At 41.3% G+C, this 15,871-nt stretch overlaps 2 protein-coding genes across 3 annotated transcripts; both read left to right on the top strand.

Annotated features, from left to right (window-relative positions):
- The first annotated feature begins 151 nt into the window (after positions 1–151).
- LOC142947664 (YY1-associated factor 2-like) lies at positions 152–3,500 on the top strand. Its single transcript, XM_076089405.1, has 4 exons — positions 152–300; positions 657–785; positions 2,282–2,434; positions 2,555–3,500. The coding sequence occupies exons 1-4, from the start codon at positions 212–214 to the stop codon at positions 2,793–2,795; spliced, it is 612 nt and encodes a 203-aa protein (XP_075945520.1). The 5' UTR covers positions 152–211; the 3' UTR covers positions 2,796–3,500.
- A 701-nt stretch (positions 3,501–4,201) lies between these two features.
- Positions 4,202–13,940, top strand: gxylt1a (glucoside xylosyltransferase 1a). Of its 2 annotated transcripts, XM_076089403.1 has the most exons (8): positions 4,202–4,554; positions 5,092–5,184; positions 5,888–6,071; positions 6,306–6,437; positions 6,525–6,776; positions 7,342–7,465; positions 8,077–8,249; positions 11,407–13,940. In XM_076089403.1, the coding sequence occupies exons 1-8, from the start codon at positions 4,337–4,339 to the stop codon at positions 11,566–11,568; spliced, it is 1,338 nt and encodes a 445-aa protein (XP_075945518.1). In that variant the 5' UTR covers positions 4,202–4,336; the 3' UTR covers positions 11,569–13,940. The 2 variants fall into 2 exon arrangements, with proteins under 2 accessions (XP_075945518.1, XP_075945519.1); XM_076089404.1 differs by lacking the exon at positions 5,092–5,184.
- Positions 13,941–15,871: the final 1,931 nt, after the last annotated feature.

Here is a 15,871-nt window from a genome sequence, read left to right as displayed (position 1 = left end):
GAACATGTACATTTCCCCAGTCCTCGTTAGGCTGTCTTGGCGCGTACACCTTCCTCTTATGATGCAAAAATGTACAAAGCGACTTTCATGGACGTTGTGTCCCGTTTACTGCTCTTTCTGTCTGTAGTGATTACATTAAAGGTGATTGGGTGAACCCGTGTCACGTGACCGTCCTCGACAGGAGTTTCCCCGACAGCTGAGCAGCAGCTAAATGCGTTTCTTTTCACCTGTAACAGAGATCATTTTTAACTCCATTGAGTCGAAGTTTCGTAGAATGGGTGACAAGAAGAGCCCCACAAGGTAAAGCAGTCGCTGGTGCCTGTGAGTGGAGACTTTTATCGGGCCGTTTGAGAGCAGGAAGCTCGGTCAATGGATGGAGCTTTTTTTTTTTTTTTTTTTTTTTTTTTTTTCTTTTTTTTTAACTGAAGTGTTCATGGCGGCTGGGCTGAAGGTTTAATAAGGGGCAACTGCCTGAAATCTCCCGTTTCCTCAATGACTGACTTTCTGGGCAGATCACAACTTTAGAGTCGTGTCTTTTCCTGTTCCGGTAACCGTTACCGAACAGCGGAAGGGGGGGCGGGGGGTTCTTTTGAAATCATTGCGCTCATTGCAAACATGGCGTTATCACAGTGTTTTTGTTTTGTTTTTGTCTGAAGGCCAAAGCGGCAATCGAAGCCCTCTGCCGCGGACGATGGGTACTGGGACTGTAGCGTGTGCACGTTCAAGAACACCGCGGAGGCGTTCAAGTGCATGATGTGTGATGTCAGGAAGGGTACGTCAACTCGGTAAGCATTGCTGGAGCCGTTCATTTCTAAATAACCGAAGCTCCGCAGGACTATTTTAACTGTACGCTCAGTTGCAGGTTCATCAGGTCACGTTACAACTATCCATTACAACAAGTTGCGATAAAATCTTATCTTTATGAAGGGTTTAATGTCCAGTTTTTGTTGAAAAGGTTTTAGATAGTTGCTGATTTAACTTTATGGACAGTTGAGAGTGCAGGCCCGTAAACTACAGTAATCTACAGTACCAATGAGGTCATGTCTTTAGTATTGTTTATGGGAATTTAGCAAATTTAATAACCTTTAAGGGAAAAAAGATGAAATGAAAATATTTTAATAAAACTTATTGTGTGTTGGGGGGGGTCAGAAGTTACACTCAGTATTACACAATACAATCAACATCATTATAATCCAAAGTCTCCACAATGTCCATAGAGTTCAATGAATACATCTATAAAACACAAAACCTAGCATGAGCCAGGGTTTATTGCAGGGCTGTTGTATTAGACTACAGTAGTTTTAGTTAGGTGGATCTAATGAACTGACAACTGAGTGTATGTTTGGGTACTTAAGCCAAAGACGTACCTATGTGCTAGATGGGGAGAATTCATCATATAGGGTAGCATAATAAATCTGTTCTGTAGGACTACATCACAGATTATATCTAGAAAGGTGTAAGAAAAGAAGAAAAGGGTAATTTACAGCCCGAGAGTTGGGTCCACGAAGGCATCTCACAAAATACCTCTATTTACTAATATCTGGGCAGTTTTACCTGCACAGTGGTGCTATCGAGAATGATCTTGCACAGTCCCGATCCCTTTTTGTTTTGTGTCACAGACGGTCTGCCAGTATTGAATTATCACAGAAATAGAGAGAGACCCAATGGGGGTAAATTCATCTCTAACCAAAAATAAAGGGGAATCGGTCTGAACTTTTTTTTTTTTTTTTTTTTTACCAATGCTCTTAAAACAAAAGCAGAAAGTAACTTTAAAAAGATGAAATTAGGAAGCTTGTAAAGTTAAAATGATGAAAGTAGGAGAAGAAAGGGAGAAATTGAGTGCTGGTAGGCCAACCCCAGATATTAGCATTGCACTGGTTCCCTCGACAAAAAAACAATGAGATTATTCCAGTGGATTACTGCAGAATAAAAATTCACACATGTTTATGATACTCCTGATTTTTTTTTTTATTTTTTAAGCATGAGTTCAATCAACAAAAGTTAAAAGCTAACGTTAAGCTGTAAACAAACTACACCACAGTCTCATGAGCTTCCATTTAAAATTGTATTCGGAGGTACACTCAAAAAATTCAAGGTTTTAGCCCCTTAGGACGACGCAGGAAATACAGTCTAACTCGTGCACGTACCTTGTCATTTTTAAGTGCCTTCATCATTTCAAGTGTTGATGTATTTTGTAGTCAAACCACACGCTCACCCTACTCGTATGTTCCGTGATATGAAGGTAACTATGACGGCCATTGACTGTTTTTGTCTCTTTCAGAAAACCACGGCCTGTTTCTCAGCTGGTTGCACAGCAAGCGAATCAACAGTTTGCACCACCCATGCTCCCCAAAAAGGAGAAGAAAGAAAAATCAGAGAAAGACAAGAGTGATAAAGAACCAACACTGAAAAAGAAAAACCATAAAAAGATGAGGTAATTTGGCACATGCTCGTCTATTCGGGGGTCTTTTGATCTTGTTGCTGGTCGACGTATCGTGTTCTGAGGAGCAGGTTTCAAATCTGTTTTGTTTCTGTTTGTTTGTCTCCTCCCCAGGCCCAGGTTAAAAAATGTAGACAGGAGCAGCGCCCAGCATCTAGAGGTCACAGTTGGAGACTTGACAGTAATAATCACAGACTTTAAGGAGAAAGCCAAACCCACGTCCACGTCGACAAGTGCTGCCTCAGCGGACCAACACAGTCAAAGCGGCTCAAGCTCCGACAACACTGAACGAGGGGTCTCCAGATGCTCCTCGCCCCACGTGGAGGCCTCGCCGGTTAACGGAGAGACTCGCTAACCTTTTTAGCACAACCCATTCTTCTGCACTCTCTACAGCCTCAATCAGAGATTGGTCTTCGACTTGCATTAATAATACTATAGCTTCCAATGTGATAGCTGTTTTTGGGGGGGCTGTATTTTTCACTGCCTCCCCGCGATGATAAAGAATTCAGGATTCAGGACTGTGTGCTCAACGCAAAGAACTGTTGCAACGAGATCTGTCCTGATGAACTGGAAACAAAGGAACAGTAGCATTAAATCCTGGATTTCTGCCACGTGTTGTGGTTACTTATGTTTTAACACTTCAATGTTGCGTCAGCAACACACCGGGTTGACCGTAGCTGCACAGAATACTTGATGCATTGTGAAAGAAAGAGAAAAAAAGTCATCTCAGAATTGTAGATTATCCTTGTATTTTGTTATCGTTATTTGCACTTAATGGCGTTCTATGTTCATGATAACATTTTTTTTAGCATTATTTCCACTTTTCCATTGTCAGTAAATCATAACACTGCTGGTCACTGGCTTCATTCAGCTCTTATTTTATGCCATTGGATGCAATCATCTTTTCTTTTTTTTTCTTTTTTACTGTCTAACATTTGAGTAAAAATATTGAATAATTATTCTAAGTATGCTTCTCATTCACTTGGTAGAGATAAGCATGATTTAATCTATAGAATGGTTTATATTGTAAAATAATGTTAAATAAAATAAGTTGTAGATATATATTGGATATGTTTTTATTTAATTGTTTTCATCATAAACAGGAACAGTTCATAAGACACATGGATTTCTTAAACGGTGCTTTACCGGAACATACCTTTTATGTCCCCTGAATGATTTGCTTTATCAACCCCACAGTCAATGGATTATATGTTTGAATGCGTTTGTTAACCTTTTTACCCTCATTATGACCGATACGTTCCATAAAGGCAAGACATGAAAAGGCAAAAGACTTCGTAGCCAGTTCAGGTCAATCAATGAGTCACACACACTTCAACGTACTGTATGTGGGTGTTTGTTTTGTACCCTGCAACATGCTCCTTATCTTTGCTGTAGTTGTCTTGAAAGAAAAGCCCTGAGAAGCAATGATGGAAAGTAACTAACTTTACGTCCTTACCATTCATAAGTGAAACCTTGATGTACTTTAGCAAAGGTCTGGTTGCTGTATTCAGTGTTCACACCACTTCCACAGTCCTCATTCTTAACTTACAAGCCAAGAAGATGGGAATTTGGTTGAGTCACTTTCTTAACCATTTACCAGAATGTTTGACTCGGTGTTCCCATCCTGTGTGACATCAGGAATTGTATGTACTTTTGCGGTGAGCTTTGAGTCGTTGGTATCTACCTGTCTGTCTAATGCAGTAACGTTACTGACAGATAGTTAATCAAACTAAACACGTGTAACAGATGTGGGTGGGGCAGACAACTGTAAACAGCTAACTGTGCTCTTCGGTGTAGCTACTGACTTGATTTTGTGAGATAGATTTGTTAAGCTCGCATCGTAGCTAAGATCAACGACAAAAATGTTGAGTTAGCGCATAAAACTGGAAACGCAAAATGCGATGCTATCATCAAGCATTTCTCCTATGCATGGTCAGCACCTTCTTTTCACTGTTGTATGTGTTCAATCAACTAGCCTCCACCTTGGAGGACGGAGACGGCTGGGACCTGAACGAACAGGGGATACCCGACAGGCGCAGTCGTGACACCGGGCACCTTCTCAGGAAAAAGCCCGGACTCGCAGGCCTTCGAGACCGCGATGAAGGGCTTGACAGGTAGCTTGGCTAGCTAGCTAATCTATGTCATCAAACGTTCATTTCATTACTGAGCACATTTGTAACTTAGCTTTACCTACATTTGTACGCTAGCTGCTATAAGGTTAGCGTGAATGTTAGGTTAGACCAAAATAACACATTATATACCTTTTTAAAACGTTAATTGACATGCTAAAGCTATCTTTAACGCAAGACATGGCTAACGCTACTCAGCCGAGCTGATAATTAATCATTAACGTTGTCTGGATAAATTGAAAATATGCTCAGCCTGTTAATTGTGTTGTTTTACACCCACGGTCTATAAGGTTATGTGTTTCACATTGCTAATGCTTTCTTGTATAAATATATAGCTACGCTACCACCTGTTAGCTAGATAATTGACTAGCTAGCTAACTATTAACATTACTGCTAACTAACTAACAACTAACGTTAACTGTAGGAGGTAGTTCAGGGCAGATCTAATCATTAAACATGTCTGATGTCTAAGAGATTCATTTAACTTTGAGGATCCAAAAGATCATGTTTTCATTCTGTCAGGTGTAGAAAACTGTCAGTTTCTTACTGGAATCCATATTGGAGACTGCCTGCTGATGTTTGTGGAGTGAACTGCTTATTGGAATCATCTATTAGGTATGACTGATTTTGTGCATCTCTTATTAATATATACACCAATGTTATTTACAATCAGTAGACTTCAACTTGCAACTCTCACATACTTCATGGGTCAACGGTTCAAAGTAAAGGCTGGGCCTATTGCTGCACTCACAGTGTACCTTGAAACTACTCTTGATCATGAAGTCATAAACACAAGCAGTTCTCAGAAACACACATACTGACAACACTTTGAGCTGTTAGAGTAAAGCCATCTCATGATCATGAGTACATAAAGGCAGTGCTAATGTGGTGAAAAAAGTACTTTCTTCTATATCACATTTTAACCTGAAATCTCAATGTTGCTATCATAGATAGACACATACACACCACTAAACATACCAGTATCTTATTTACAGACTTCTGTCTTGATCAAGTTTAACCTATGCTTGCATCATCAGATGCAAATGTTAATAACTAGAGTCTTGTACAAAATTAACATGATTTAGTCAATTATTATTGTGTATTTGTGTAGGCCTGCCATACTACCACATTCATGAGAGATAGTCCTGTTCTACCTTTCATTAAACCCGATGACGGTTCCAACCCTACATGGCTGAGCACCAGTCAGCTGAGCCTGCTGTATCTTCATTACTATTGCAATTGTCAGTGTATCCATGCTGTTGTATGAATACAAACTGAGCTTGATTACTGATTTATTTGACTTTGTCTTGGCTCTTAGAAAGAGATCAGGCTCTGAAGTCAAGGAGCATGGCGATGGGAGAAGTCACCTGGCTGTGGTGGCCTGTGGCCCCCGGCTAGAAGAGACTCTTACCATGTTGAAGTCTGCTGTTCTCCTCAGCAGAAAGCCTCTGCACTTTTACATCTTTGCTGAGGATGATCTACAGGACCACTTCAGAAATGCTGTAAGTGTCTTCCCCTACAACACCAGGACTTGCATATACTTGTGTATTCATGTTCAGGTTTTACATAGATTCTTAAAGCAATAGCCCATTATGACTGTGTCTTATGCTATTGTCAGAGAATCACATTAAGAAGGCCTTATTGCAACCATTGCACAAGGTGTGCAACTCAAGTCAAAATCTTACATGTGGATATTGTTGATGTAAAACCTTTCTTTGTGCTATCTTTTCTTCAAGCTGGACTCCTGGCCCAGGACAGTACAGACCAAGTTTAACTACACCATCTACCCCATCACGTTTCCTAATGCGAATGCAAAAGAGTGGAAGAAGCTCTTCAAACCTTGTGCCTCCCAGAGGCTCTTCCTGCCAGTAGGTCTAGACTCATCCTTACTGCATATAACTTGTAACAATAACACATTTAGCAAGCTCATGAGTTTTTTATATTCTGTTTTCCAGCTGATTCTGAAGGAGGTGGATTCTTTGCTCTACGTGGATACGGATATCATTTTTCTGCAGCCAGTAGAGGACATCTGGGCCCTTCTTTCTCAGTTCAATTCAAGCCACTTAGCGGCCATGGCTCCGGAGCACGAGGAGCCACGCATCGGCTGGTACAACCGCTTTGCCCGCCACCCTTACTATGGCAAGACTGGCATCAACTCAGGGGTCATGCTCATGAACATGACGCGCCTCAGGGAGAAATCTTTTAAGGTAATGTGCAGGTAGCTGTGTTTTTATGTGTGTGTGTGTGTGTAGTGCAATCATTGTTACATTCTGAATTTCTACCATTTGGGGATCCCCAAGAACCCCCAAGGAAATTTGAAGCTGTTTCACTTAAAACTATGCAATTTCTCCCTGTTATTATTATCACTATAGATAACTATAGAAATCTTTCTATCGTTTAATAATTATTTTATTATCTTCACATATAGCAGCTTTCATCTGAACATTTAATCCTTCAGTTTTCAAACAACATCTCTTCATTCAGTTAGTCATTGAGACATCTTGAGATGTGTGAAATGTAGACATTGTACAATAGTTGAGAATGCTGAAGGCTTCAGGAGCAGCTGTACCACCGAGACTGACCAGCTGAGGTCACTCTTGTAATACCTTTCTAAACCGTCACAATGAGCAAACTCGCTTGAAAGACAAGACAGTTTCTTTGAGTTGATGTGAAGTGTTGACTAAGTGATTCATTTAGCAGAATTGCTGTTTATGACTTCCTGATGCAAACTGGTATGAATGTTCTCTTGATTGCTGTATTGTCTCCTTCTAGAATGACATGACAACAGTTGCACTGAAGTGGGAGGAAATTCTTATGCCCCTTTATCAGAAGTATAAACTCAACATCACCTGGGGGGACCAGGACCTTCTTAATATCATATTTCACCATAATCCAGGTTTGTGCAATCACATACTGCATCACTTTTTGTCATGACTCTTAAATTCCATGGAGTTAAATGTCTGAACCTGTCTTAAATATGATTGTATAGGTCCTAAAATTAATGCTCTACTGTAATGATGTTCGTTTTTTGTTGGGTTTTTTTGCTCTGGGGGAGAATGGAACCACATGAAGCGTGTCACTGTCTGCTTGTAGTCTACACGATAACGGTCCTCACGTGTCCACGATAACAGAACGATATTCAACTATGCAACGCCTGTAATGAATTTTGCACTATATTCAGCATCTCTATCTCTCTCTCCTGCTTTCTCTACGCTTCACCGCATTGGCGCAGCCCTTAAAAAACAAAAGTAACAACATGCTAGCACACATCTGATTTCTTGTTATTGTGGTTCCATCCACAAAGAGCTTCCGGACCAAAACTACTATTAATCCCTCAATCATGGAGGGCCTTTGCAAAGGTGGAGAGACTGCACGAGGTCAATTACCACCAGTTGATTTAATATGATCCAATGATCTCAGCGTGCCCCTGTGTCAAATAGCACTTACTGCCTACAGGTATTGCAACATATCAGAAGAATGTCTCTTCTGTCTCTTGCTGTTCTACAGAAAGCCTGTATGTGTTTCCCTGCCAGTGGAACTACCGTCCGGACCACTGCATCTACAGCAGCAACTGTCAACAAGCCGATCGAGAAGGTGTCTTCATTCTCCATGGTAACAGGGGAGTTTACCATGATGACAAGCAGCCGGCTTTCCGAGCCGTCTACGAGGCCATCCGAAAGGTAGAGTCCGCCTCTAACAAGGAGTCTGTGGTTGTTCTACAGTCAAATCAACAACTCCAGGGTTCTTATTGGTTAACAATCAACGTGTTCTACAAAAATTCCTGAATTGAATGAAGTCGTTTTTATAAAGAGCATTCCAGACAGTTAAGTGGATAACTTAATGTAAGGGGAAGTAATTTGTGAAAGGCTTTGTTTATTCTAGTGCGGATAGGAGTGAGAAATATGACTTAAAATGTATATCACGGTATTTTTAGTGGTTTTTATGGTGACTGTATCAGGATATTATAAAATTAAAAGGGATACTCAACTCAAAAACATGATTCTACCAATTCTCCCTCTATTGGCAATGTGAGGGAACAAAAGCTGATGTTTTTTTATTGGCTCCAAATAAGAATGAAGATGAGGTTTAGACCTGCACGTGTTTTGGAAGCAGTAGCCTGCCCCGTAATGTAAATGTGTAGTAACAGCCATGCTGTTGGTTTGAGTTGTGAGTGCATTTTATAACCTGGATTTCAGCAACAAGAAATGAGAATAACATTACACTTAAAATAATTTACATCATTGAAGAAACCAAACCCTGACATAACCTTTATATTCAAACCCACATGAAGAAAGAGTGGAGACACTTTTGGACCAGAACCGTAAAAAAAGGACACATGGACGGTGAGCAGCGGCTCATCTAGAGCTTGTGCGGCCTGTTTTTTATCAGCAGAAATAGACCAAATGATCTGATAAGGGCTGGCAGTGGCAGCGCCGGCCGAAGCAGCAATGCTGTCTGTGTGGACATCAGGCGGGCTTTGTGGCTGCCCGAACCTGCTAAAACGGACCGGCAGCAGCCTGGACACAACCATACACATTATACACTGTGTGGGAGTGATGCAGTTCATCAGGAATTGCAAAATCCATGTTGTGGCTGAGCGTGGATACTGGCAACTGGTGATGAAAGCAGTATAACCGCCCACTCTTAAGTGAGGAGCAACCATTTCTATGCTTCCTCGCTGGTCCCTCTGTGCCTTTAGAGGGCAGTTGTGTCGGTCCAGACTATTTGGTGGTCATTACATTATCAATAGGCACTCCAGGCCATTGCAGTGCTTAATCAATAGCCTGCTACTCATTTCCGTCATCCTGTCTCAGCTCTCCCAAACCAGACAAATCAGCCCCACCCTGCTTCAGTCGCTTTAGATGTTGTCAGATAAAAGGCTAAAAGAAGATGAAGTGAAGAAACGTAACAGCCAGTGAAATTGTGTTGCTCATTGATGTGCTTTTAAAAGTTCTTGGACATCAATGGAAGTCTTTGGCAGAGAGCGATAAGCTTTTATCAGATTTGGGACACACAGACAATGCTTGTTAGTAGGAGCGATTCATTGTTGTTTTGGTCTTTTCATTGGATTTGTTGACAATAATCTCCACCCTCATGCTGTAATATCCTCCTCTTGGTTTTGTGCATTGGCCTGGAACAGCTGGTGAGGCCTGGCTGCATCTTTACGCCTTCTGTAAACTCTGAACATTTCCTTTTAAGTTGGTACGACGCCCTAAAGAGCGCTGCCAGTGCGTTTCTGGCTCTTGAAAATAAAGACAGAACTGGGATTAAAACAAAAGTTTGACATCTGTCAAATTGACTTTGCGTTATTTATGCGTTTTTTCAGCTTTCATAGCTTAAGAGTCCGCCACACATCCGTCATCGACGAGGGAGCAAGTCAGCCGGAGAGCTCTCTGCTGCGTTGGCGGCTCGCCTTCGATCGGCTCTTGTTGATTTCAGCACACCGGTCAACATGCAGGCAGCGATCGGGGGAGTAAGGGAAGCCTCATTAGCTGGTCTCCATCCATTACCGCCACAGGGCCCAGCCTGGCCACTATCAGCGCGGGCAATGTTCTCAGCCATTAAGTAAACGAGCGGCCTTCATTACGGGGCACTCGGCCCTCATGCTTCCATCAGTCTCTCCGACAGCACAGACATAAAGCATCCAAGACACTAAATGCCAGACTCCACCTGGTTTTAGGAGGCGGAGGAGTGCTGCGGTTTGTCATTAGTAATCATAAACGAGTCCTGTATTAAATAAACAAGACCTTGTTGTACAATTAGCCTATTAGGAAAGGGCACAGTGTGACTGAAGAGCATTTCGTCCTTTTGTTGCTATATTTTGTTGAAGCTTTTATCCGCGCTTCCTGTTGCTCCAGCTCCTCGGGCCCCCTCCCACTTTGTTCCCTCTCGGTCCTTGGAGGACCGCATCCTAAAGCCTGGAGCAGGCAATTCTGGAGGAAAGTCTCATTTCCATCCCACCAAGAGCTCCTTAGTCAGCCCAGTTCTCCCAGCCAGCAGAGGAGCTTGCAATAAAGAGCGCTACCATTACGCAGCCAAGCCCACAGAAGAGTTGTAAAATTTTTAGTGCTGATGCTAGTTTGAGACATCGTGATGGCTGTGTGGACAAAGCACCCACAGCATCCACAAAAAAAAATCGATAGGCGGCTGTTAATGGTGCTTTATTGCCTGTTGCAGTATATGAAAGATAATAAAGAAAGTGTGCCTTGACTTACCTAATGCTTGGCCAAACTGGAGTCAAATGAGATGCTGTAAAATAGTGATTTCTTCTTATTTACTAGTGCAGTAAAACAATGGCGTGCCTAGATATGAGAACAAAAGGCCCGCATCCTTATTTTCATACTGTACGTGACAAAAGCCGTCGCTGCTTATATTAGCCGGCTTAAGGGCTGGAAGTTTTATCTTTGCTGTTCACTTGGTGACACAAAAGCAGTCAATAATGAAGCATATCTGGAATGCTGCAGCTGTAGCTCCCACCAATGCAGTTACGCCTCACTGAGCGCATTCTTGTATAGTTGTAGTAACAGATATTCATCATCCAAACACTCTGAATTGACGGTTATGAATCAAATGCAGAATGTTGTTGTCTTGGAAGTGACAGTGATAAATGTGGCACTTCATTTTTGTGATTTGAATGCGGTTCTCATTGTCCCATCATGGCTGCCACAGCACGCAACAGGTATATAATATAACACACAAAAGAACACGTTGAGTCTCTTATGAGTAATGTCGGGAGAAGAGCTGAAATGAAAGACGCGTAACTGGATGTTCAAAGCTGTGATCTTTATTCTGAAATGAGAAATATAATGCATGCAGACTTTTTTCTCTTCCTCACAGTACACATTCGGTGAGAACATGGAGACCTCGCTGCTGCAGCCGCTGGAAGCATCGCTGCAGACCACCACGAATACCTACTGTGGAAGAGCCAGTCACCTGTTTACGAAGAAGTTAAAACAGAGCATCGCGTCTGTTCAACCAGATGTCACACAGAGAAGATGATCATGAGATGTGGAAGCAGAGTCTTGGATGTAAGACGCTCCTGTGGTAGAGTCACAAGTCCGTCTCAACCACAGACTGCAGACAATCCCTCTGGTTCCCTTTCTAGAACTAAGGTGGAATGAATTATAGAGTTTAAATAAAAGCTACTTAGAAGAGCCAATCCAAAGTCTTTAGGGTGGCTCCTCATATTGGGACGGTGACATGCAGAGGTTGTGTGTCTACTGGTTCGTAGCAGGAACACATGCACAGAGCGCTTGTTGCTGCAGCTGGGGCCTGTGCTAAGAAGCAGGATTTAGGGTTTTGGGAGGTAACTTCAGGGCGGCTCCGGAGCAGGTTATGTTCGAGATATAAGAGATCAACTTGTTTAAAAGCACCGCCTACTGACCAATCAAAGCCTGGCGAACGGATCGTGAGATAATATTACACAAATACAAAGAAGTTAAAGTCATAATCCAGGGTGAAAGCAACACATATTTAACTGCCAGAAGCAGAAAGGAAAGCTGGCAAAAAATCTGTGCGTAAATGTGAAGGTTCATAATACCACTGCCTCATCTAGACCAATATTTGAGCCTCATTCTTTCTGCTTCAACCCCGGCAGCGTGAAACAGACTTCAAAGCAAAAAAAATAAAAAATATTGGCTATAATGATTTAAAGACGTAAGTAGACTTCCATATCTTGTAAGTCAGGCTGTACTGAATAGATCGAAGCTTCATTCATAACGTTGACATTCAAACTGGATAAAGATTAGACTACACTAATATCAGGCTTATTAGTATTATACTATTTGTATTATAATATTTGTAATATTCATGCTATATTTTATGTGCTCCAAGTCCAGGGTTGCAGCTGAAAAAATAAGGCTAAAATTGTCATGCACGCCATCATTTAGAATAAAGTGTCTTCTATTGTGAAAGACTACATCTAAGCAACATCATTTAATAGAATACCCAGATGTAATGTAGTCAGATCTACTCGCGCTCTAGATGGGGCCGTGACTAATTTATGCTTTCACACACTCTGCTTGTTTATGATTGGTCATATGCTGCAAACATTTTATGTGACCGCACTCATAGCCAGATTGAGAAACCCTGAGAGGATTTACCGAGTTGATGAGCAGCTTCGTGGGACCGTTTAGCTGGATCACAGTTGTTAGGGTTAGTTAAGCCAGACAACCAAAAGATACCCTGTTGAACTCGCTTCGCAGTACAGGCCTCTGCTCTGCTAATGTAATAACACACACACACACACACACACACACACACACACAGGGGGTTCACTCACTGTTGCTGCTGGTCAAAGATTAAAAAGTAGTAATAACCTCGGACCTCTCTTTCCGCCAGTAAACAGCTCCAGAATGTGAGTCACGGTCGAGGTTTTATTCCTCCAGAATTTCGACCAATGCCAGCGCGTTATACACCACGTGACCCTCCGATACGTCCCCATGCATGTAAATAGACGATGGTAGTTAAACTTTACTTTGGTGTACCTTTGGTAGGCGGAGACGATGTAAGACTGCCCTTTGTGGAGACATTGAGCTGGATGACAAACAGACTCGGGTCAACACTGGACCGTCGTCCGTTGACAAACTGCGTATCAAGATTAGTAATGGTGAAGGGTCTGTGGAACAGGTTATGTTTTTTATTCTTCTGTGAAGCCAATGTTGGTACGTATCTATCGGATCACAAATGCTTCCTCACCATGGTGGGAAATGCACAGACACTTTTGAGAAAGAACCTACAATCACTTTGTTGTTTCAGGTCTTTTGGAAAAAAGAAACAGCAGGGTACTTAAATATGTACTCCTATCCAGAGTATTTTATTAGAGCTGTTTTAATATAATTGTGCATACAGGTTTTGTACTAGTGTTTTAGTCACTGCAGTATATATTGGGGAAAAAAAGGGTTATTGTTAGTTTCACAGCAATTGTCTTGTTTTTTTTTAGTGAAGAAAACAGATGCTCATTAAGAATACTTTAAACGTGTATTCATTATTGTTGGACATCTGTGACAGGAAGCACTTTTGATGTCTACCTTGTAACTGTAACACGAGGCTATCATTTCATTTTCTCTGGTACGGGAGTTTGTCAAATAATTGTTTACTGTACACTGTATGAGCATTTAAGTATTTTCAGTAACTGCCAATATGAACATAATATTATAACTGGAACAATGTCATAGACGGCAGTTAGGTCTCAATCAAGCGCCATCTGCTCCAAGACAGGTTCAGCAAAAAAGTTGCACTTTTGATGTGAGACATTGGGGATTGTAACATATCACAAAATCATATCTGTGATTATAATGTTTCACTGAAAACCAGCACAGACGTTCAAGTGTATATCAAATGTATGGGAAATAAATATTTTTAAAAAAGCATTTCCAATGGTGTCTGTGATGTAGTATCTCTAAAATACGCTTGTGATAAGTTTCTATTTTTAAATGTGACACAGCTTTTAAGTATGTTATATGGTGTTAAATTTCCTTTTGTTGGTTTTAAAGTAAATGCACAGTATTTTGGGCTACAAATAGACTTTATTAAGAGAACTGATAAGAGTATTGCAATAAAAAGTAAGGAATTACAAAAATGTGCTCTTTGTAATAGGGCTAATTAATTCTGGTGTAACTGAATTATTTGACTGAAATTCCTTCAGTTGCTCGGTTCTCAGTTTCTTCCATTTTATTTAGTATTCTTATTAAGTCGTGTGCACCAGCCTCCAGAACCACCTTACATAAACTATACTTGTTGCCAACTCACTCCAAGCGAAAGCTAGCATGATCCATGTCCCGGAAGGAAGCAGCAAGCTAAAAATAAGGAATTAATGTGCGAGTGTGAAGCCTTCAGAAAGTGTTGTTAGATGGCCGAAAAGAAGCCGATGTGTCTGGGTCCAGTAGCCTCTGGCTCTTCATTTCACAGTCAGATTGACAGACGTGCTTGGAATAGCCAATCGATGTGCATGATGAATTTAAAGTGGTCACTATTCTAAGAAGCTGTTCGATGTATGCATTTCTCTTCCTGAGAAATGACCAAGTGTGCATTGAGTTGGGAAAATATCTTCTATATTTTAAGATTTGCAGAAAAGCTTTTAGTTGTATTGCAAGCTAATTAACATGGCTATAAGAAAGGCTTATGAGCTGGCTCTGGTTCATATATTTAATAGAGAACCACTGTGATAGACGCTCTTGGTACTAATCTCACAACACTGTCTTTTAGGGGTTAAGGAGTGCTTATGTTGGTTTGCTGAGTGAGCAAAAAAAGACCTACACGAGGTCAATTTATTTCTGCCACAATCCTGTGATTATACCTTTGTAGAGAAATATTCAATGGCATTATTGACCTCCGTCAAACGCAACCCTTAGTAAGATGGATGTTTACAACTTCAATGTGCGAAGCATATATAGCGTTTTTAAGGGGAAAGGCTAATGCTACTACTGCCTGGTTTCACTCCCCTGAGTATAAGGGTGATGGAGGTCTCATTCTCTTTCGGTCTAACAGGAACTGCCGATAGATTATTCATGTTATTGCTTGCACCACTTGGCCTCCGTAATGTTCGATAGCAATTTAAAGCTCAGGCATAAATTAAAACAGTCGGAGGCAAATGGCCCAACACAAAGTAAAAAGGGCCACGAAGTAAGGATTATGCAATATCAGGCCGTGCAAGTCATCAACATCCTCTTAACATGTTTGGCAGATTGCATTACAACTGGGACCAGATGTAGAAATGACAAAAACGATGCATACACCATGTCCCATTCATAAACTGGAATTGAGTCCACTGAGAATGTGTCTGACCATGCATACACAGTTTTCTACAAGAGATGACTTATAGGGGAAAAACCTGCAATAATTACATTTTTACAGCTTTTGGGGCAGCAGAAACAAAAAGTGATCACAACATTGACATATCACCTTTTAAGTAGCAAACCGTTTCCAGTATACACATCCAGCACTTACACAACATTATCAATAATTTAGAGTCGTGTTTCTGGCCACCTCCTGAATGCAAGTGAAATATTCTCTCCACTTTCAGCTCTGTTGTTAGTCTCTACCATCTCCTGGAAGAAGTATCTGGTTCTGGTTCCACTATGTTCACCAGCTCTGTGACCATCTGATGTGTGATGGTGAGCAGGCAGTGCACAGTAGGTTTTTAGAGCTTTTTATTTTTATGAACTGCAGCCTGCTGCAAGTGAAACTGACATCATGCGAGTGGTGCGAGTGAACCAAAACAGCTGGAGAGCCAAACAATGAGCTGAAACTTGAAACAAAGCTTTGTAAAACTGAGGGGAGTATGTAAGTCTAACATTCACTC

This window comes from Anarhichas minor, unplaced genomic scaffold (genome assembly GCF_050575085.1).
Source record: "Anarhichas minor isolate MPS153535 unplaced genomic scaffold, ASM5057508v1 ptg000011l, whole genome shotgun sequence".
NCBI classification, from domain to species: Eukaryota; Metazoa; Chordata; class Actinopteri; order Perciformes; family Anarhichadidae; genus Anarhichas; species Anarhichas minor.
This window is presented reverse-complemented; position numbering and strand designations above follow the sequence as displayed.

Coding starts and splice junctions, on each gene's coding strand:
- gxylt1a (XM_076089403.1), top strand. CDS start 4,337: ATGCGATGCTATCATCAAGCATTTCTCCTATGCATGGTCAGCACCTTC. Junction 6,072..6,305: donor AGGACCACTTCAGAAATGCT/GTAAGTGTCTTC, acceptor CTTTTCTTCAAG/CTGGACTCCTGGCCCAGGAC. Junction 7,466..8,076: donor CATATTTCACCATAATCCAG/GTTTGTGCAATC, acceptor GCTGTTCTACAG/AAAGCCTGTATGTGTTTCCC.
- LOC142947664 (XM_076089405.1), top strand. CDS start 212: ATGCGTTTCTTTTCACCTGTAACAGAGATCATTTTTAACTCCATTGAG. Junction 301..656: donor GACAAGAAGAGCCCCACAAG/GTAAAGCAGTCG, acceptor TTTTGTCTGAAG/GCCAAAGCGGCAATCGAAGC. Junction 786..2,281: donor AGGAAGGGTACGTCAACTCG/GTAAGCATTGCT, acceptor TGTCTCTTTCAG/AAAACCACGGCCTGTTTCTC.